The 21946-nt window shown below is 37.2% G+C and overlaps 1 protein-coding gene across 18 annotated transcripts in view; it reads left to right on the plus strand.

Moving 5' to 3' along the window:
* LOC144301353 (RNA/RNP complex-1-interacting phosphatase-like) overlaps window positions 1–21946 on the plus strand; it is a 74193-nt gene that overhangs the window by 20065 nt on the left and 32182 nt on the right. For 16 of the 18 annotated variants that reach the window (XR_013368181.1, XR_013368173.1, XR_013368174.1 and 13 more), the window contains 5 exons: window positions 989–1112; window positions 8045–8105; window positions 8213–8259; window positions 8660–8735; window positions 20149–20250. Coding sequence is in view for 9 of the 18 variants with exons in the window: in XM_077878248.1 (XP_077734374.1) it covers window positions 989–1112; window positions 8045–8105; window positions 8213–8259; window positions 8660–8735; window positions 20149–20250 (410 nt within the window). In the remaining 9 variants the exon portion in view is untranslated. The remainder of the gene's footprint in view (window positions 1–988; window positions 1113–8044; window positions 8106–8212; window positions 8260–8659; window positions 8736–20148; window positions 20251–21946) is intronic. The other 2 variants (XM_077878255.1, XM_077878256.1) reach the window with 1 other exon arrangement.

The following is a 21946-nucleotide window of genomic DNA, read 5'->3' on the forward strand; positions in this document are numbered from 1 at the left end:
ATTTTTCTAAAACTATTAACTGTGCCTAGGATCTTACTGTGTGCATTTTACACTCACTGCCAACCTTGATATTCTTTAAATGAATGTTGCTAATTGATTAATTGGTTTACTTGAATGATGAAATTAGCCCTTCTATTTTTAGGCTCTCCACTTTAGACTTCTTGCAAACTTAAGAATGAGTCAGGCAAACATGTAACCACTTTAAAACAGCCTTACTAAACATTGCCTAAGCTGACATCTAGAATCGTAACACTAACTATAGAGTTAACACTCTAAGTTTGTAATTTTTTATTTTATTTATTTATTTATTTATTTATTTATTTATTTATTTATATATATTCATTCATTCATTCATTCATGAGAGACACAGAAAGAGAGAGAGGCAGAGACACAGGCAGAGGGAGAAGCAGGCTCCATGCAGGGAGCCCGACGCGGGACTCGATCCCAGGTCTCCAGGATCACACCCTGGGCTGCTGGCAGCACTAAACTGCTGTGCCACCGGGGCTGCCCTGTTTGTATATTAGGTTGACCCTGTGCCTGCTTAATCACTTGAATCCCTATCTCATGACTGTCATTGGCCACTAGGAATGTGGCTTATTTTATAACTTCTTTTCATGTAGACTACAAAAGAGTTCCACACAAATAGAAACTCCTAGGTGTCTCTGTCAGTTGAGTGTCCAACTCTTGATTTTGGCTCAGGTCATGATCTGGAACCTGGTGTCATGCTCCGTGCTCAGCAGGGAGTCTGCTTGAGATTCTCCTCCCTCTGCGCCTGCCCCCCATTTGCACACTTGCGCTCTCTCTCTTTCTCTTCCAGAATAAAATCTTTAACATTAAAAAAAAAAGTTCAACACAAATTGATTTAAGGTGTACCTTCAGTATAGTCTTTGTACCTGATTTTAAAAATACTGAATTACTGGTAAGTTTTAAGTTGAAGAATTTGTTTTTAATAACTTATAATTGTTGCATTCTATTTTCCCATTTCTAGGATTTACCTAAAAGTATACATTATAAAAAACTTTATACTGTTGGACTTGAAGTCCCTGACAATGCTACTATTCTACAGTTCAAAAAGTGGGTCAGAAAGTTCCTGTGGGAAAATGCAGAAAATGGTAATAACCTTTAATGTAATCAAAATGTTTTTAGTTAATTGATAAAGAATTTTAGTAGAAATTATTGTAGACCACTTAAAGGTGATATAATATATATATTTCGTTTATATACTTCTAGTTAAAAGGACATTATCAAAGATTTCCCCTTAGATTACAATGCATGACCCTCATTTAAAAAAGACTTGGTTTGGAGAAAGTAAAGCATACAGAAAAGGTGCATTGACTTTGCTTTGCAAATAGATTCCCTACAGCATTCTTTAAATGCTGACACCCTCGGGACAGATAAAAATATAACTCAGTATTTTAAAATTGACTTATAAATAACTTTTCTTGAAAGAATATATAGCATAAAATAAGGTACATCTTAGTCTTTTTGGTGTACAGTTTAGCTTCATATAGTAAAGAAAGATAAAACTTACAGCCTTATGTAAACCTTTTAATTCCATGAATGTATTTTGGGGAATGTCTTCCCTAAATAAACAGAAGTATAGGTAAACATGTGAACAAGAATGTTCACTGATGTGTTTATAATACTGAAATATTGGAAGGGATCTAAAGGATCATTAATATGAAATTGATTAAATTCCTGCATTTACATACACATATGGAAAAATAGGCAGATGTTAAAAACCGAGTAGAAGAATATTCTTAGTGACTTGGCAAAATGCTTGTGCAATATTTGTAAATGGCAATTTCACTGCATAATTATATTTATAAATAACATGAGCAAACATACCCGTGAAGATAAACATCACAATGTTAGTAGTGGCATATGATTGTGATTTTTGTCTTCATATTTGTACTTCCTATGTTTTAGGTGTTTTGTTTTTTATAATGGACGTGTTTATAGTTTTAAAAGATTGCTTAAAAAAACAAAGTGTTATATCCAATTGTTCGTTTTGTTTTGTTTTGTTTTTTAAGATTTTATTTAGTCATGAAAGACACGGACAGAGAGGCAGAGATACAGGCAGAGGGAGAAGTAGGCTTCCTTCAGGGAGCCTGATGTGGGACTCTATCCCGGGACCCCGGGATCACTACCTGAGCCAAAGGCAGATGCTGAACCACAGAGCCACCCATGTGGCCCTATCCAATTGTCTTAATGCTTAGTAGCCAAAGACTTCTGTCTGGTAGAGGCTTTACCATAGACTGTGGAAGACCTCAGAGGTGATCTAGCCACATGAGCATCCTCACTGTAGTGATTGCCTGCCTGTCTGGGTCATAAGAGCTACTAAACTTCAAAATTAGTAAACTAGAGTGTATCTAGGATTAGTCTCAATGGCTAATAAATACTACTTATGGACAGTATGTCTATAGCATAGATTTCTCAGGTGACACCTACACTCGGCGAAGTTCTCATTCTCCTACTCCCACTAGATCTAACACTTTGGATGCCGTCCTTTCTCTCCCCACCTGTTAGTCCTTCTAGGTTTTTTTTTTTATGTTCCTTACCCTGCCTGCCCTGCTGGCTGAAAAAATCAACTCTGCTTTCCCAACACTTTTAGCTTTCTTAATTTCTCTCTTCTCTTTGACCTTTCCCCATACCTGAGCTAAGTAATTACAATAAATATCAATTGCTCCTTACTTTCCTGCATCAGTCTCCTGAACTAAGCAATTTTTTACATCTAGAAATGTAAAAATGATAAGAAACCTATTTTTGAGGTAAACGAACAGAAAGAAAAGGATGAGGTTGGTACTTCCTACCTAGTGTTGTGGCCTTAGGGAAGAATTTCAGGAGACAAGCCCTACTTCTTGGAAGTGGCTTATTTCAGATGCATTGCTAATGGAGCCTGAGAAGTAGAATTGGTTTCAGGGTTTCAGGCTGATAGGAATGGTTACAATGCTAGCTGCACACAGCAGCCTTACTCTGGACCTGCTGCTTCTAATTTTTCCTTTGTCTGTCTCAGCAAATAAAAAACAGCTTCTTAAGCTTATTTGCCCCAATAACTAGGCAAAGGGGATTGGAGGGGGTGTGGTAATTCCTGTTTGTTAGACTATTTATTTTAGGAAGACAGATTTAATGAATCAGAACATTGTTCCTACTAGATACTGCTAAGCAGTGTAAAGTTACATTTTAGTTTATGATACCAAGAGTTTGTAATGCTTTGGGTACTAGAACATTGTGATCTTAAGTTCTTGATTTTAAAAACCAAGTGGAGAAAAAAATCTGTAAAAAGAAAAATCTATATGTAGGCTGAAAAGACACTGTTAAATAACAAAAATTCAGTTGAGTAAATTAAAGATCAAACTGGCTTTATTCAGTGATTCATGAAATGGCCAGCATCCCATCTAGCAAATAGAAAGGAGCTCTATCCAGAAAAAGAAAGGTTTTTAAAGGCAGAGAGAAAATTATTCGCAAAGAACGCATTTTAGGTAAGGCCACTCTCCTTTAGGCAACTCAAAGGGTCTGTCAGCTGATTATTTCCTTTTGCCGCTCAGGACATTCCAAGTTGGCTGTTAAAAGTCACATTTCTGGGAGAAGCTGAAGCTGCACTTAGGTATTAAATTTTGGTGGGGTTTAGCATAAGTGATTCCAGTTTGGGCCTGTTCTCTCCTTTTTAACAATACACATCCCTTTTTTATCTTTATTCTAAAAATTAATCACCAGCAGATCTTCAAGAAATATTTTCTAAAATACCATGTAAATACTCAACCCTAGTTTAATCTAACAGTCCTCCTTCCCTTCTCCTGCATGCTAGGGAAGATGCCTCCACAGTATGGCTGGGTGCCACCATGGGGCAATGGTTAAGGGTTTCAGTTGGATTTTTAGTGCTGCTTGGCAGTCCTCTCCCTGTCCCCTGCCAGCTCGCTCATCTCCTTCTGAATCTTGGCTACATCACACTTCTTCATGCTCAGGTAGCATAGCTCCCCACTTCTCAGGGAAAACAGAGATCCCTTTCTTACTCTCACCTGCATCCATACTCACATATTCTTCCTTCCTTCTGCTTTCCTAAGAAAAGCAGACCAGACCTCCACCTCTGCTCCAGCCCTGCCTTCAGGACATTTTTTCATATTCTCAGCTCTGTAATACCAATGTATAAACATGCACGGGCCTCTCCTAGGTCTTAAAATAATCCTCCCTTCTCCATCTTGAAACCTTAATTCTTTCTTTCATACTGTTTCCTTCTTCTGTTGATTACACTTTTAGAAGAGTTGTCCCCACTCATTGTGTCCATTTCATTACTGTTCACCAAGGAGATTCTTATTGACCACCCATAATCTGATTTCTGCAGCTCTCTAATTGTAGTTTAGTTGGAAGCTTGTAGAAATCCAAAGAATAGTTTTCTATCTGTATATTGCTTAGATCTCTTTAAGCTTAACCTCTGCTGTTCATTCCTTCCTTAAAACTTTCCTCTTGGCTTCTATGATACTGTTTTCCTCATTTTTTTTCCTACCTGTTCTTCAATGTTTTCAGTTTTCTAGCCAGTAATTTCCTTTTCCTAGTTTTCTTTGCTAATAATTTTCCTCCCTCTCCCCCCCCACCTCCTCTCTGCCATTTATTCTACTCAAATCCTTGATGACTCCTGTTCTTAAGATTCTGTGCTTTTGGCAACTGCAGAGCTGGGGAGAGATCCTGGATGTCAGATCTCATTGTCTTCCCAGTCCTTCCATTCCTTCCCCAATCCCCTCAGTAAAATGATTTGATTAAAAAAAGAAGTCTTTTCACTTCACTTTGTCTCATCTTTTCCTGTTTTCAACTTTCACCTCCAAACCTGTATCTCTTGCACAAACCTTTCTCCTGAGTTCCATGTTCACATGTACCTTGTATCCACCATGAGGTTTATCTGGCACCAATAAACTGAACAAGTCAAAAACAGAACTCTTTAATCTTCCTTCTCCTGCCCCTGTCTCCCCAGATATACTCTCATCCCTCTGATCTGGGTTATTTTAATGGCCTCCTGCATAGGTTTCTTGTCTCTACTCCCACCAGTCATTCCTCCAAACTTGCATGAATTTCTTTCTAAATTGCACATGTAATCAGGTCTTACTTAAAATCCTTCAGTGGTATCCCATCTATTAAGCACCAGATTCCTTAACAAAGTGCTTCATGACTTGATTTTTGGCTTCCCTTTTTTTTTTTTTTTTTAATTTTTTTTTAATTTTTATTTATTTATGATAGTCACAGAGAGAGAGAGAGAGGCAGAGACACAGGCAGAGGGAGAAGCAGGCTCCATGCACCAGGAGCCTGACGTGGGATTCGATCCCGGGTCTCCAGGATCGCGCCCTGGGCCAAAGGCAGGCGCCAAACCGCTGCGCCATCCAGGGATCCCTTGGCTTCCTTTTTAAAAGCCTCTTTTTTTAAAAGATTTATTTATTTATTTATTTATTTATTTATTTATTTATTTATTTATTTATTTTTAGTAATTTCTACATCCAACGTGGGGCTCGAACTCATAATCCGAGATTAAGAGTTGCACACTCGGGATCCCTGGGTGGCTGGCGCCTGCCTTTGGCCCAGGGTGTGATCCTGGGGTCCCAGGATGGAGTCCCGCGTCGGGCTCCCAGCATGGAGCCTGCTTCTACCTCTGCCTGTGTCTCTGCCTCTCTCTCTCTCTCTCTCTCTCTCTATGTCTATCATGCATAAATAATAAATAAAATCTTAAAAAAAAAAGAGTTGCACACTCTTCTGACTGAGCCAGCCAGGCACCCTATAAAAGCCTCTTATATTTTTTTCACATATGTTTCATGTGTCTATTTCCCACACAAGTGCTGTACTCCTAGCATTTGCACACTCACCTGTCCTATTGAAATGTTTTCTCATCTTGTTTTTGATGAACTTCCTCTCATTTCTCAAGATTATCTCAGTGTTTCTTTTAAACTTTACTCTGAAACCTCCTCTGCCCCAGTGCAAATTTAAGGACTCTTATGTATTCTCATAACACCTTGGTGTACATTCATCATGTATTCTTAGGATAAATGCTTTGTTTTCTTATAGCTCTTCCCCTACTAGACTCTAAATTCATTGAGGTGCCAGATAGATTCAACTGGACTTAACCTGCCTATCATTGTTTAAATGAAAACCTCACCTTTGTGTTGTGTGTATGTGTGTGTAAAGCCATATGGAGATATTTGAAAAAAATATGTATTTAACAGGAAAAAATTTTCAGATAGTCATCATTCTTCTACATGCAAAGGCCATAAATTAGTTCTATTATTTTCTACAAAAATAAATTCCATTTCATTCCAACTATAAAATAATGAAAACAGGTTTCTAAAATCTATTATAAATTGATTCTAAATATTTTCACCTGGAAATTTATGGTATTTGAAGGTAATTTAAATACCTGGAAATACGGGTTTTGACTCTGTGTCAGTTGAAAACAGTGCCCTAAGGCAGCCCAGGTGGCTCAGCGGTTTAGCGCCGCCTTCAGCCCAAGGTGTGATCCTGGAGACCCCAGGATCGAGTCCCATGTTGGGCTCCCTGCATGGAGCCTGTTCTCCCTCTGCCTGTGTCTCTGCCTCTGCCTGTGTCTCTGCCTCTTTCTCTCTCTCTCTCATGAATAAACAAAATCTTAAAAAAAAATAAAAAAGCAAACAGTGCCCTAGCGAACACTAAATGAATGCTTCCTGAACTTTCCTTCACATATAGCCCTTAAGAGAGGTAGCAAATTAGCTCTTTTGAGAAGTTCTGGCAGTTGAGAGGATAGGAAAGGTGAATATAAGGTAAATACAAGTGAAGAAAAAAACATCTAGAGCATGAATCTTACTGAAACATTTCCTTAGAATTGATACCCAGGAGATGAATATGACTCTTAGAATCCATCTTCTCTAGGGAAGTACTCAAATTTTAACATCATGGGTAGGGAAACTCTTTAAAAGATAGGTCCCTTCCACCATGCAGATAAAGGTTCCTGGCCCATCCACCAAGGTCAGTAGATTCATCTTTTAATTCTTCAACTGTGGTATCAAATAATGTGCCTTACAGGAGAAATGGTGTTACTATTAACCAGGAAGTATGAGTACATTTCATTGAATGCAAAGACAATTAAGATCAAAGAAGTAGGGCAGCCCAGGTGGCTCAGCAGTTTAGCGCCGCCTTTGGCCCAGGCATAATCCTGGAGTCCTGGGATCGAGTCCAACATCTGGCTTCCTGCACGGAGCCTGCTTCTCCTTCTGCCTGTGTCTCTGCCTCTCTCTCTCTGTGCCTCTCATGAATAAATAAATAAAATTCAAAAAATACATATATCAAAGAAGTAAGTTTAAAATTATTTTTCTTTTTTCAAAATTTTTAAAAATTATTTCTTTCTGAATGATGTTTGAAGCATGTTATTCATGATCATGATATAAACTTTTTTTTTTAAGATTTTATTTATTCATGACAGACAGAGAGAGAGAGAGAGAGAGAGAGAAAGGCAGAGACACAGGCAGAGGGAGAAGCAGCCTCCATGCAGGGAGCCTGACGTAGGACTCGATCCTGGGTCTCTAGGATCACACCCTGGGCTGAAGGCGGCACTAAACCGCTGAGCCACCCGGGCTGCCAGGGTGGCTTTATATAAACTTTGTCCTTCATTTAATTATCCTTAAAAATTCACCTTTTAATACTATAGGGTGAACACAGAAAGCCTGTTTCTTTCCTGAATCTTTGATAGTATGCCTCTAACATATTAGATTTAAAAATTTCTTTTTTAAGATTTTATTTATTTATTCATGAGACACACACAGAAAGAGAGGCGAGACACAGAGGGAGAAGCAGGCTTCAAGCAGGGATCCCAATATGGAACTCAATCCCAGGACTCTAGGACCACGCCCTGAGCTGAAGGCAGCCGTTCAACCGCTGAGCCACCCAGGCGTTCCAAGATTTAAATTTAATGACTAAGAATTCAACTAGTGGTAGATATTTTTATTGAAAATTATATTATAAATTGTGTATAAAACATGTTATACTTTTTTCACTGAATTTTTTCATACCTTTTTTATTTTTTTACATTTTATAGGTAAACTCATTGGAGTTCATTGTACCAATGGAATTAACAGAACAGGATACCTTATATGTAGGTAAGAATGATGTAGGTGCTAAATTTTTAGGTCTGTCTTCTTGAGAAGAAAATTTTAAAATTCAACCTTACCTATTCTATAAAATTAAAATGTTATTTTTAATTCAGGTACCTTATCGATGTTGAAGGCTGGGATCCAGATACAGCAATTCAAGGTATTTTTAGAAAGTTCAACTATGCTATGAAAATGTGTCTAGTGCCATGTAAATCAATATGGATCAAAATATGTATAATAATGATTTTTTCTTTTTTATTCTAATTATTGCTTTTTTGTTAATATCTTTTCAACTTAATACATTTTTTTAACTTAATACATTTTAACTAGATTTTTCGTATAGTAATTTACTCAACAAAAGAACATGGGAACATTAAAAATTTAGGTAATAATGTTTTTATATTAAGATATGTATAAATTTTTAGGATCTCATCAGTGCTACCAAAATAAATCATTTTATTACATAATTTATTAGCTTGTGAGCGAAATCCAAGGATCTTGTCACAAAATTTATCTCAATTTTATTTGATCAACATTAATCCTTCATTGATTGTTCTTAGCATTTGGTGAGGCCCGTGGTCATCGAATAAATGGATGTGTGTACTTAAAGGATCTCAAAACTCGACCCATGAGAAGGTAAATTTTAACCTGGACTGTGAGTTGTATCTTATCCAAGGATCTTATTCCTTAGTAAATTTCTTTCTTATGCTTTGCACTTTTCTTAAATTAAAACCTTCATTACAGCTCTCATTGTTAAATATAAAAACCAAAAGAAAACTAATCTGTATACCATTTGGACACTCTGTTGGCCATAACCAATTCTTGTGTTCAATATATTCATAAGTTTTAGGAAACTATCCTGAAGAATAGTAATCATAGTTAAAAGCTACCATTGTTACCCTGTCAAAAAATTTATACTTTGTCATCTCCTAAATTTAGCATCAGAGGGCATTGGAGAAATTAATTTGAACTGGAAGAGCTTTAAGTATAAAAGTATTACCAGTCAGTGACCTTTACCACATCAGAGGAGCCTTGAAATGCCTCTCCTAAAATGGTAGTCTTTGACTCGAAGATATAGTAGATACAGCTGGAGAATGTTTTAAAAAGACAGATTTCAGGGATCCCTGGGTGGCGCCGTGTTTTAGCGCCTGCTTTTGGCCCAGGGTGCGATCCCGGAGACCCAGGATCGAATCCCACGTTGGGCTCCCGGTGCATGGAGCCTGCTTCTACCTCTGCCTGTGTCTCTGCCTCTCTCTCTCTGTGTGTGACTATCATAAATAAATAATAAAAAAATAAAAATAAATAAAAAATAAAAAAGATTTCTAGGTCCCACTACATAAGCTGCTAATTTAATAGGTTTAATGTGTTTTGGAAGAGAAGTGTCAGGAATTTGATTTTTAAAAGCTTCTCAGTATTGGGAGCCAATGTGCTAGACCATATAAATTGACTCGATAATTTGTGGGCTGCCAACCTGAGTAAATTGAAGAATGTACCCTTTAGTACATAAATGATTTGACTTCCTTGATAGAACTATTGATCATCATCTCATAATATTTTGAGATTGCTTTTTAGAAATAGCAGCACAGGGACACCTGGGTGGCTCAGTCAGTTGAGCATCTGACTCTTGGTTTCGGCTCAGATCATGATCTTGGGGTCATGAGATAGAGCCCTGAGTGGGGCTCCATGCTTAGTGGGAAGTCTGCTAAAGTTTCTCTTTCCCTCTTTCTCTGCTCCTCCCTGCCTCACATATGTGTATGCATGCTCCCTCTCTCCCTCTCTCTCTCTCAAATAAATCTTAGAAAAAAAAACAGAAATAGCACAGTTTAATAGTGAATAGATAAAAGATGCAGTTGCTTCTTGAGATGTATACTAATTCATGATACTAGGTATCATCATAGAGGAGCATATTTTTCTTTGGGCAAGAAATCCTATGCCCACTTTATTTAAAAACTACATCAAGCAGGATGCCTGGGTGGCTCAATTGGTTACATGTCTGCCTTAGGCTCAAATCATGATCTTGGGATACTGGGATGGAACTCAACTTTGGGCTCCCTGCTCAGCCCTTCTCTCTTCCCTTGACCCCTCTCACCTCCGCTCATGCTCTCTCTCTCTCTCAAATAAATAAATACAATCTTAAAAAAAAAAAAAAAACTGCATCAAGCAAGTTACTTGGACAAAAAATTTAAACGATGGGCTAGGATACAACTTGCTTGTTTATTCACTTTGAGAGTGAAATTTAGTAATTCAACAAATATTTATTGAATATCTGATATATTCCGGGTACCATTCCGGATGCTGGTGATATAGCAGTGAGCAAACAGACTAAAATATAGAGCTTACATTCTACTTGGAGACAAACAACCAACAATTTAAATAAAAAATGTAACTTGTGATGTGGTGTGAATTACTATGGAAGAAGTCCATAAACCTGGCAAGGAGAATAGAGGATGTTGAGGTGATGGCAGGGAAGGTGAAGATTTAGAAAGATCACCAAGGAAAGCCTCACTAAAAAGGTGAAATGTGACTAAAGGCCCGGAGGAAGAAAGGGAGCAAGCCATGTGATTAGGAGATAGTAGTTTTATTATGGTTATAATATGGTTATTATATGGTTCTGCCACATTTTAAGTCTTGAGTTCAGTTCGATATATCACATTTTAAATTACTGAAAAACCAAGGTGAGTGATAACTGAGTCTCATCTCTCCTATAGCATAGCAGTGGGGCAGTTAAATTCAGCATTTTGGTTTTTGAGCCTCACAAAAAAATAAGTACTAAATTTTTCGGGTGCCCTTTGGCTCCAAAATGCAATGAAGAAAATTTTTATTGACCCTGGTTATTGCTTATATAGAAATGAGTTCTCAGTGTGCAGAAGGGGAATGTGGAAACTAACTATTAAATGGGACATAAACACATCAGGTGTTTATATTTTAAGCACACAAGTAGGGATATAGCTCCAGAGCCTAAAATTAAAGACAAAGGCAGCAAAACTTTAGCAATTTTTAAAATTTAGTATTTACATAACATTTTTCCAACTTTATATAACTGTACAACATGGTAATTTGATATACGTATATATTGTGGAATGATTACCAAGATCAAATAATTAACACATCTACCACCTCATATACTTAACTCTTTTTTTGTGGTAAGAATGCTTAAGATCTACTCTCAGCATCTTTTAAGTTTACAATACTGTTTTATTAACTATATTCACCACACTGTACATTAAATCCTTGGAACTTATGCTTCTTATAACTGACAGTTTGTACCCTTTGAACTGCATTTTTCCCTGTTTCCCTGGCCATTTACCATCACCACCACCATCCCCATCCCCGGCAACCACAATTCTGTTCTTTGAAATGGGCTGGGTATTTTTGGTTTGGGTTTTTGTTGTTGTTTTTTTAGATCCTACAGAAAGTATTTATCTTTCTCTGTTTGGCTTATTTAAGTTGGCATAGTGCCCTTCAGATTCATCTGTGTTGTTGCAAATAGCAAGGTTTCCTTCTTTCTTAGGGCTAAATAGTATTCCAGTGTGGGTATGTGCATGTGTGTGCGTGCACCTTGCCCTCTTTTCTTTCTTTTTTTTTTTTAAGATTTTATTTATTTATTTGAAAGAGACAGCAAGAGAGAGAGCATGAGCAGGGAGAGGGGCAGAAGCAGGCTCCCCCCTGAGCAGGGAGCTCCAACATGGGACTAGATCCCAGAACCCAGGGATCATGACCTGAGCTGAAGGTCGATGCTTAACTGACTGAGCCACCCAGGTGCTCCCCACCTTTTCATTATATTCACACATTGAAGGACTTTTAGGTTGTTTTCATATTCTGGCTATTGTGAATAATGCTGCATAATAATGATCATGGAAGTACAGAGATCTTTTCAAGATGATGATCTCATTTCCTTCGGATAAATACCAAGGAGTAGGATTGCCAGATTATATGGTAGTTCTATTTTTAATTTTTCCAGGAACCACCACACTGTTTTCTATAATGGTTGTACCAGTTTACATTCCCACCAACAGTGCACAATCAGCTACACTGATGAGGTTTGCTGGGGTTCTCCTGCTCTCTTTTTCCCTGTGGGGTGAAATCCCTCCAAGGAATTTGCTGACACCAAACTGCTTTGAACTGGGGGATGGGTAAAATTCTTTCTATGCTTTTCTATGTGGCCATAGAACCCCACAAGTTTTCTGCTGCTTCCTCGTTGTAGTCCAGAGCTTTCTTAGATCGGTTTTATTTGTTGTTAGTTATTGTTTTGTTGTTTTGGGGGGAGATGAGCATTGGTATCTCTTACCCTTCCCATCTTGCTAACATAACACCTCTATACAATATTAATTTTAAGAGATGAAAGACTGTTTCCAGCTTAGATATGTATAATGCTATAATTTCTATGTATGCTATTATAAAAGGATTTTATTTAAAACTGGATATGGTAGTCACCATACTTAAATCCAGTGTTTACTTTTGCCAAGTATTTCTTACTGAACTATTTATAAGGATTTATAAGAGGGGTGCCTAGGTGGGCTCAGTTGGTTAGGCATCAGACAGTTGATTTTGGCTCAGGTCATGATCTCAGGGTTGTGGGATCAAGCCCCACATTGGGCTCCACACTGGGCATGGAACCTGCTGGGCATTCTCTCTCTCCCTCTCTCTTTGTCTCTCCCTTTTCCCTTTCTTATTCTCTCTCCTCAAAATAAGTAAAAAAAATTTGTAAGAGTTTAATTGTGCTTCTAATTAATGAAAAGATAAAAGGCTATTAGAGGAATTTTTATTAGCCAATTTATAACGTATAAATCTTTCTTAGACCCAAGATTTCAGAGCAGAAAAAAAATGATAGGACTAGACCTTCTGCTTTCAGCCATGAGAGAATAACAGGAACCAGATTTACTCTCCCACCTAACAGCTAAACAACTTAAAAAGCAGAGAAAATATATGAAAAGACAATTTTCAAGAAGTTGGATACCAAGCCTGGTGGCCTTTAGCCACCAGAGCTGCAGTCCGTGGGTCTCTGTCCAACTCAAGGTCTTCAGTCCTAGCAAGCTCCCTGTTGGTCGTGGGCAGTGTAGCAACTTTGACCTCTCCATGTCACCAAATCCATGCAGGGTGCTGGAGCCCCTCTGCACTCTTAGTGGCATCTCTCCTTGTGACTACAGGGGGCAGCCGTGTGTCCTGTAAGCCTGCATTGCTGTTCTGAGTTGATTAGGGGGCTGGGTGGAGATGTAAATGTGAAGCCGTTTAGAGAGCTTGTGTGATGCTGCAGTGTTAGCCCAGATTTCATTAGTGTGTGTAAAACCAGTGTCTTCCGTGGCCACAGGCACATACTTGCTCTTTTGAATGTGATGTAAAATTTGTACAGTAAAAGTTTTTATATTTTCTATCAACTGCATTTGTCTTCCAGAAATGCTATTAATTTAAATTAAAATGGTTAGTATTAAAAAAAAAAAAAGCATAAAGATACCAAGCATAAAGGACAGTTAGGCAAAATGTGGACATAGATGACCTATGATTGTTGCAGTTTACAGCCTTGGAGTTTGCAGGCCATGGCACAGGAAAGGAGGAGTCGTGGCAGAGCCAGATGGATACCCTGAGTTAAGGAGACAATGATCAGAGAGACCAACGCAACTCGTGCTGGAGAGGAAAGCTGCACAGAGAGAGAATTCTCTGTATCAGTAGAGAGGTGCTCTGCATGTAAGCAAACTGCGTGGAGGCCAGGGTAGGAACTACTGGAAGATTTAAGGGAATGAATGGTTCTTACGCTGAGCCAGGAATAGTGCCTTTTCCCACCAGCCAGATTGGAAAACTGCCTAATTGATAGGGTTCTGGGGAGTATTCAGAAGGGTCTTGTCTCACTCACTGGTGGGGAATAGCTAGACCTAGACCAAACACTATCCTTAATTTACCTAATAATTCTTCAAAGCAACATGTAAAAGGATCAAATTATTTCCAAGTAACTTAACTACCTTTGACACAAAGCTCAAGAATATTTATAGCATAACAAAATATATAACACCATGAATTTAGGTTATTTTTCTCCTAATTTTTCTGTTTCTGTTCCGAAAATGTGGGAGGTTACACAGTATAGTAAAAAATATATATATTAAAGTCAGGAGAGCTGAATTCTTGTCTGGTTCTGCCACTAACTTGTCATGTGACTTTGGTTAAGTTTTCCTTTTTCCTGGCACAGTTATCTCAAGAGTAAACTGAAGGATTTGGAACAAACACACTCTGAAGCTCCCCCACCCCTTTAAAAAATATTTTTATTTATTTATTTGAAAGAGAGAGCACAAGCAGGGGGAGCTGCAGGCAGAGGAAAAAGCAGGGTCCCTGATGAGCAGGGAGCCCAATGTGGGGCTAAATCCCAGGACCCTGGGATCCTGACCTGAGCCGAAGGCAGATGCTTAACTGACTGAGCCACCCAGGTGCCCCCTGAAGCTCCCTTAAATAAGCTTAAATTCTGTTGTCTTCAGGCCTTCTATATTTGTTCAAAGGAATCAAGAACATTAAATTCAGAAAACATTACTTGATTCTACTTAGTTTAATGGTGGGTTTTACTGTTTTTATCCAGCATGAGGGATTTTCTAGTTTTATTTGTTACAAAAAATATAATTTAAAGACAATTTGAAATGTTTTAATTCAAATAATTTAAATTGGTTGCCTAATGCACAAACCAAATTACACATAACACATCTTAACAACTGGGATGCCTGGGTGGCATATTTTATATACCATATAATTTACCCATTTCAAGGGTACAATTCAATAATTTTTGGTAAATTTACCAAGTTGTGTACCCATCACTGTAAATCAACTTTAAACTACTTCCATCATCCTAATAAAATCCATCATATTTATTGTTAATTCCCATTCCCCTACCCCAGGCAACCACTACATATTTTCATCTCTATATATTTAACCTTTTCTGGACATTTCAGATAAACAGAATCATATAATATGTGGTCTCTTGTATTTGTCTTCTTTCATTTTGCATAATATTTTGAGGTTCACCCATGCCATAGCATGTATCAGAAGTTGGTTCTTTTTTATTGCTGGATAATATTTTCATTATGGATATACCACATTCCATCCATCCATTCATGAGTTAATGGACATTTAAGTTGTTTCTGGTTTTGGCTATTGTCAGTAGTGCTGCTAATAACATTCATGTGAAGGTCTTTGTATGGATATGTTTTCTCACGTCTTACAGGGATAGGATTGCTGGGTCATGTGGTAGACTTGCGCTTAATTTTTTCCAGCTTTATATAACTGACATATAACATTGCATACGTTTAAGGTGTGCCACATGATAATTTGACACACATGTATGTTGTGGAATAACTACCACAAGAAGGTTAGTTCACACTTCCATCACCTCATATAATTACCTTATTTTGTGTTAGAAAAGGGTTTATGATTATTCGCAATAGAGTCTAGTTGTCACTCCCATATATGACTTACTACCCCCTTCTCTTTTTAATAGCTTCTACCTCATTCTTAGAAAAAAAGTTTCCTTTTTTTTTTTTTAACTTCCATCTCTATAGGATATTATTCCTCTTTAACTCTAGGATCTAATTGTCACTATCTCTTTGCCCTCTCATATCTTAAACCTCCCTTGCCACTTTTCTCTTACTTTGAAACATACTAGATTCAATGCAGTCCCTATTGAGCACTGGGTGTTATTCTGTATATTGGTAAATTGAGCACCAATAAAAAATTAATTTATTAAAAAAATAAAAATAAAATAAAATAAAATTCCAATGGCATTTTTCACAGAAATAGAAAAAAAAAATCCTAAAATTTACACGGAACCACAAAAGACCTCAAATAGTCAAAGCATTCCTGAGAAAGAAGAACAAAGCCAAAGTCATTGCACTTCCTGATTTCAAATTATATTACAAAATTACTATAATTAAAGCAATATGGTGCTGGCATAAAGCAGACATATAGACCAGTGGAACAGAATAGAGAGCTTGGAAACTCATGCATATACAGTCAATTTTTGACAAGGGCAGCAAGAATACACAATGGGGAAAGGATAGTCTCTTTAATAAATGGTGCTAAGAAAAATGGGTATTCACATGCAAAAGCATGAAAGTGGACCCCTATCTTACACCACTCACAAAAATGGACTCAAAATGGATTGAAGACTTAAATATAAGTCCCTAAATCATAAAACTCCTAGGAGAAAAACTCCTTGACATTGGTCATGGCAGTGATTTCTTTGATAAGGTACCAAGAGCACAGGCAAAAAAAGCAAACTTAAACAAGTGGGACTACATCAAACTAAAAAACTTCTGCACAATAAAGGAAATAAGTTGAAAAGGCAATCTAAAGAACAAAAGAAAATATTTGCAAACTCAGTAGCAAAAAGAAATTTTTAATGGGCAAAGAGTCTGAATAGACCTTTCTCTAAAGGAGACACACAAATGGGCCCATCGGTGTATGAAAAGATGCTTGATGTCAGTAATCATCAGAGAACTGTAAATTAAACCACAATTAGATATTACCTCATGCCTGTTAGGATGGCCATTATTTAAAAACAATAATTACTCTGGGACATCTGGGTGGCTCAGCAGTTGAGCGGCTGCCTTTGGCCCAGGGCGTGATCCTGGAGACCCGGGATCGAGTCACAAGTCGGGCTCCCTGCATGGAGCCGGCCTCTCCCTCTGCCTCTCTCTCTCTCTCTGTGTCTCTCATGGATGAATAAGTAAGATCTTTAAAAAATAATAATATAATAATAATAACTCAGGATATGGATAAAAGGGAACCCTGGTACACTATTGGTTAGAATGTAAATGTGTACAGTCATTATGGAAAACAGTACGGAAGTGCCTCAAAAAATGGCTGGCTCTTTTGGTAGAGCATGCAACTCTTGATCTCAGGAGTTGTGAGTTCGAGCCTCACAGTGGGCATTACAGATTGCTTTTATTTTATTTTATTTTATTTTATTTTATTTTTTAAAGATTTTATTTATTCATGAGAGACACAGAGAGAAAGAGAGGCAGAGACATGGGCAGAGGGAGAAGAAGGGAGTCTGTCGTGGGTCTCGATCCTAGGTCTCCAGGATCATGCCCTGGGCTGAAGGCAGCGCTAAACCATTGAGCCACCTGGGCTGCCCCAGATTAATTTTAAAAAATTAAAAATAGAACTATGCGTATGACCCAGCAATCCCACCTCTGGATATTGAAAATCAGGAATTAATCAGGATCTGGAAGAGATACCTACACTCTTAATTCACTGAAGCATTATTCCCAATAGCTCAGATATGGAAACAACCTAAATGTCTATCAACAGATTAGTAGACAAAATGAGATATATACACACAGTGGAATATTATTCATCCTTAAAAAAAATAATCTGCCATTTGTGGCAGCATAGATGGACCTGGAGGGTATTATGTTGAGTGAAATAAGCCAGACACACAAAGACAAATGGTATATATTCTCACTTACATTGTGTTATCTAAAAGTCAAGCTCCTAGAAGCAGGGAGTAGAATGGTTACCAGGGACTGAGTAGGGAAGCAGGAAAATAGGGAGTTGTCAGTCAAAGGGTACTAAGTTTCAGTTATGTAAGATGAGTAATTTCTAGAGATTTAACATACGGGATAGTGACAATAGATAATAACATACCATATACTTGAAATTTTTACCACACAAACGTGCACACTATGTGAAGAGATGCATGTTAATTGTCTTATTATTTCACAATGTATATGTATATCAAATCATCAAATTGTATACCTTAAGTATACAAAATTGTAAAAATACTTAGAACCATTCTGTTGGTTTCTACATCTTGTACAAATTACCATTCCATTCTTTTGATCCATTATCACATTTTAAAAAGCACTTGTCTAGGATCACTACTTCAAGTTCTTTACCTTCTTATTCTCCTCCTAAATGTGTCATTTGTTTTTACCACTTAATTAAAATTTCCTTCTCAGAGGTCAACAACCACCTAGCCAAATCCTACAGTTTTTCTTTGCAACATCTGGCATCATTAATTCTCTCTACATATACTTTAAATTATTTTATTTTGGATACAATACTATTCAAGTTTGCCTCTTAATTTTCTCATAGCTCCATTCTCATAGCTCCATAGACCATGAAGTGGTCTCCTCTTCATCCTATTGCAGATGTTTGATAAGACTGTGTTTGGCTTTTATTCCTATACTCCATTTTCTTGTCACTTCAGCTCTTATTTCTATCATATGACCTCCAAATCTTGCTCACACCTGAACTTCATACAAAATCTCACACTTATGTAGGGAACATTTTCTTTTCAAATCATAGATGTTTGGGAAAGTTTATACGATAGCTCATAAAAATAATGACTTTTATATTTGTTTTTTAAAGATCACATCTACTTTATAATGCACTTAAAGCATTATCATCTTTCAGAATTTAAGAAGCTAAATAAAATTTAACCAAAACCTGAATTTGGCCTGAGAGCTAGAGATTTCCTTCTTAGTATTTATCAAGTACTCTGGGAGGAAAACTTATTGGTTACTCTTTTCTATTTCTTATAAGAGCTATTCAATTAAATCTTCTCTCTCATGTGTTTTTTTCTATTGAAACCTTTTCCTTGTACTTGTTTATAGCCTTTACCTGAGGAAATGTTATTTCCAATAGATAACGTATACACCACAACAACGCTAGTATCCTTTTTACTAGAATTTAGAAAAATAATTTCTGAACTCATATTAAAATTCTACTAAGGTATTGATTGTCATTTATAGACACTCAGATATAATTCTTCTTACCTTCTCTGGCCTTTATCCCTGAGAAGATCTTGCCTTTATAACATGTTCAGATATCATCTTTCTACTTTTTGAAACTAAACAACATTGTAGCTACACAAAAACCTTAAGTGTCTTTTAGCATAAATTCAGTGAGGCATTCCTAAATACCTTCCATTTAATTTTATCTTCTCCAATAAAGATACAGTATTGATTCAACATCTCTTATATGCTGCTCAGGAATTCTGTTAAGTATTTCTATATGCCAGGCATGATGCTAAAGCTATAGGGGCTGGGAAGAGCCCTTGCCCTCCAGGAGACAGGTGAGTAAACCAGCAGATATAAGAAGGTGTTAAGTGCTATGATGCAGAACACATTACCCATCTTTTTCCATTCCACAAGTATTTATGGAGTACCTACTGTGTCCGCGTACTCTGCTTGGCCCTGAGAATTCAGCAGGTGAATAAGACAGACCAGCTCCCTTTCCTCGTGAGGCTTCTAAGTCTTTGTGAAGTCTTACAAGACCTTATGTGAGGGAATTTTGCATTGCTCTTTGCTCTACTTGGAATGCTATATCTTTGCATGACTGACTTTGCTTGAATGTCACCACCTCAGAGAGTCAGCCCTTCCTGTCCCTCTCTCCCAATCACTATTATTCTACCCCAGAGCTCCTACAGAGCACTTACTACTATCAGAAATGATACCGTTTACATACTTGTGGTCTGTCTCTCTTTTGAGAGCAGGGACTTCACCTGCTTTGATCATGACCATGTCTCTAAGTGTTTGAACAGTGCCGGGCACATGTTGGGCACCTAACAAATTTTGCTGAATGGAAAAGTCAGTGATTGAATGCATGGTCCTGGAGAAAGGCATTCAGTAAGGTAATTTCAGATAATGGAAGTATGGGTAGTCAGGGAAGGTATATGGAAGGGGAGAGTTAGGGATGTCTGAGGTCCGGTACTTTAGTACCCCTGACTTATTCCCATTCCCCCTTTATCTCTCCCTTCAGCCCTTCCTCATACTGCCTATTCCTGAAGCCCTTTATTTTTATGATCTTTTGGCCACAGGAGATGTTTACATCCTCCAAGTTTAAAATCCTAACATCCTAAATTTTGCTTGACTGATGACCTCTACCTCAAGGTTCTTAAGCTTTATTCTGTCCAATAAGGCCAAATGGAAAAATATTCACAGATTTTTCCAAGATGCAAATGGTATGCAGATGTGCTTTTTATCTTATTTTGTGCTCAACTTATGTGTCTAAAAGCATATGACCTTGTTTCTGATTGAATTAGAACTTTTTATTGATATTTTTCCTCTAGTAATCTTGGAATGGATGTCTGGTATTCTGATGAAGATGCAAATCTCCCATCTAATTCAGTGGAAGACTCTGAAGATTGGTCCCCAAATGAAGACTTTCATGGGTAAAAGTAACATAATTGTAGATGAATATTTTATGAAAGTTTAGATACATATTAATATGGGGGAAACCCATGGGATTGGGAATCGGGAAGTTTACAACCAAATCTGATTCTGCCATTTTTAAGTTGTAGATAATATAGAGCCAGTGACACAACCTTTTCAGACCATTGTTGTTTAATTTGTAACATAAATTGGACAAGATCAGTTAGCTTTTCTTAAGCTGTATTCTAAGGACATATAAAACTCTTATCTTGTGAAGTATTATTTGTTTTACAGGAATAAACAGTGTTTTTTTAAGATAAATTTTGGAAATGCTTGCTGATGTCACCATGAACACTAGCTTATCAAAAGCCCTTAGAATTCCTAAAGTTAAGAAATTTATTAAATTTTATTGAACCTAGCATTTTCCTAACTTTTTCAAGCACAAAACTCTTTTCCCCTTGACAGAATAAGTATTAACATTAGTATTAACAAGTCTAATGTTCTCCAAACTATTTGGCAAATATTAAACTAGGTAATCTCTGTGATTCCTTCAAAATTTAAAATGCTCCAATTCTAAGTAATAATTTGTATTTATTCTACCAATATTAGCAGAAAGTGGATTAAGGTTATCAAATGGTACTAGAATTTCTTCTATGACTCACATATATACACATATCTTTATAAACTGATAGAGAATTTAAAATTTATCTTAAAACCTTTTTGTTTTTTTTTTAAATTATTTATTTATTTATATATGATAGTCACACACACACAGAGAGAGAGAGAGGCAGAGACACAGGCAGAGGGAGAAGCAGGCTCCATGCACTGGGAGCCTGATGTGGGATTCGATCCCGGGTCTCCAGGATCACGCCCTGGGCCAAAGGCAGGCGCCAAACCGCTGCGCCACCCAGGGATCCCTTAAAACCTTTTTGTTCCTCTATCTTTCAAAAAAAATTGCATTCTTCTCTATTGGCATTTTTCTCTATAAACTAATCACAGAATACACAATACTTACTATTTTAAATCAAGAGGAATATTTGGTATTTGTATTTTTTAACTGAAGTAGCAATAAATTGAGATTATCTTCTATGAACTGATTTAATATAAGCTAGACTAGACAATATTCTCCTGTTCGCCTCTTTCTTCTGGCTTCAAATCTTATCTTAAAACAGGCAGCGTTTTGCCACCTGAAGGTACCGATTTCTCCCCTCCACCCCTCACTGAGTGCTTGAGCAATGCCAGGCATTTTGTTAAGCATTAGCAACATCACAGGATGTGCATGAAATACATGAAGGGTTGTACAGAGCTCTTCTGCTTATCACGGCAGTTCATATCTGCCTTGACACAAGTTCTTCCTTCACATAATGTCTGCGCCCCACATTCCAAGGAAGCATTTGTTTATCTTCAGTGAATAAAATCCTCTCAGAATTTGATGCCAGAAATTTTCAGACAACATTGAGGGGTTTTGTTGTTTATTTTTGTTTAGGTTGTGTTTTGTTTTTATGAAACTTTCCTTTTCTTGTTGCTAGGAAGCAAAGTTCTAACTAACTTTGTGGTCAATTTTAGTATCTTATCCTAGGGTTTTTAAATAGTTATTTTTATTCCAAATGCTATCTATTTCTCTTCCAACTCTTTCAAGTTGGTGTCTTGTTTATGTTATAAAACAGTTTGGCAGTTCTTATAAAACTAAAAATAGATTTAGCATACAACCCAGCA

The sequence above is a fragment of the Canis aureus genome, chromosome 29 (genome assembly GCF_053574225.1).
Source record: "Canis aureus isolate CA01 chromosome 29, VMU_Caureus_v.1.0, whole genome shotgun sequence".
Classification (NCBI taxonomy): domain Eukaryota; kingdom Metazoa; phylum Chordata; class Mammalia; order Carnivora; family Canidae; genus Canis; species Canis aureus.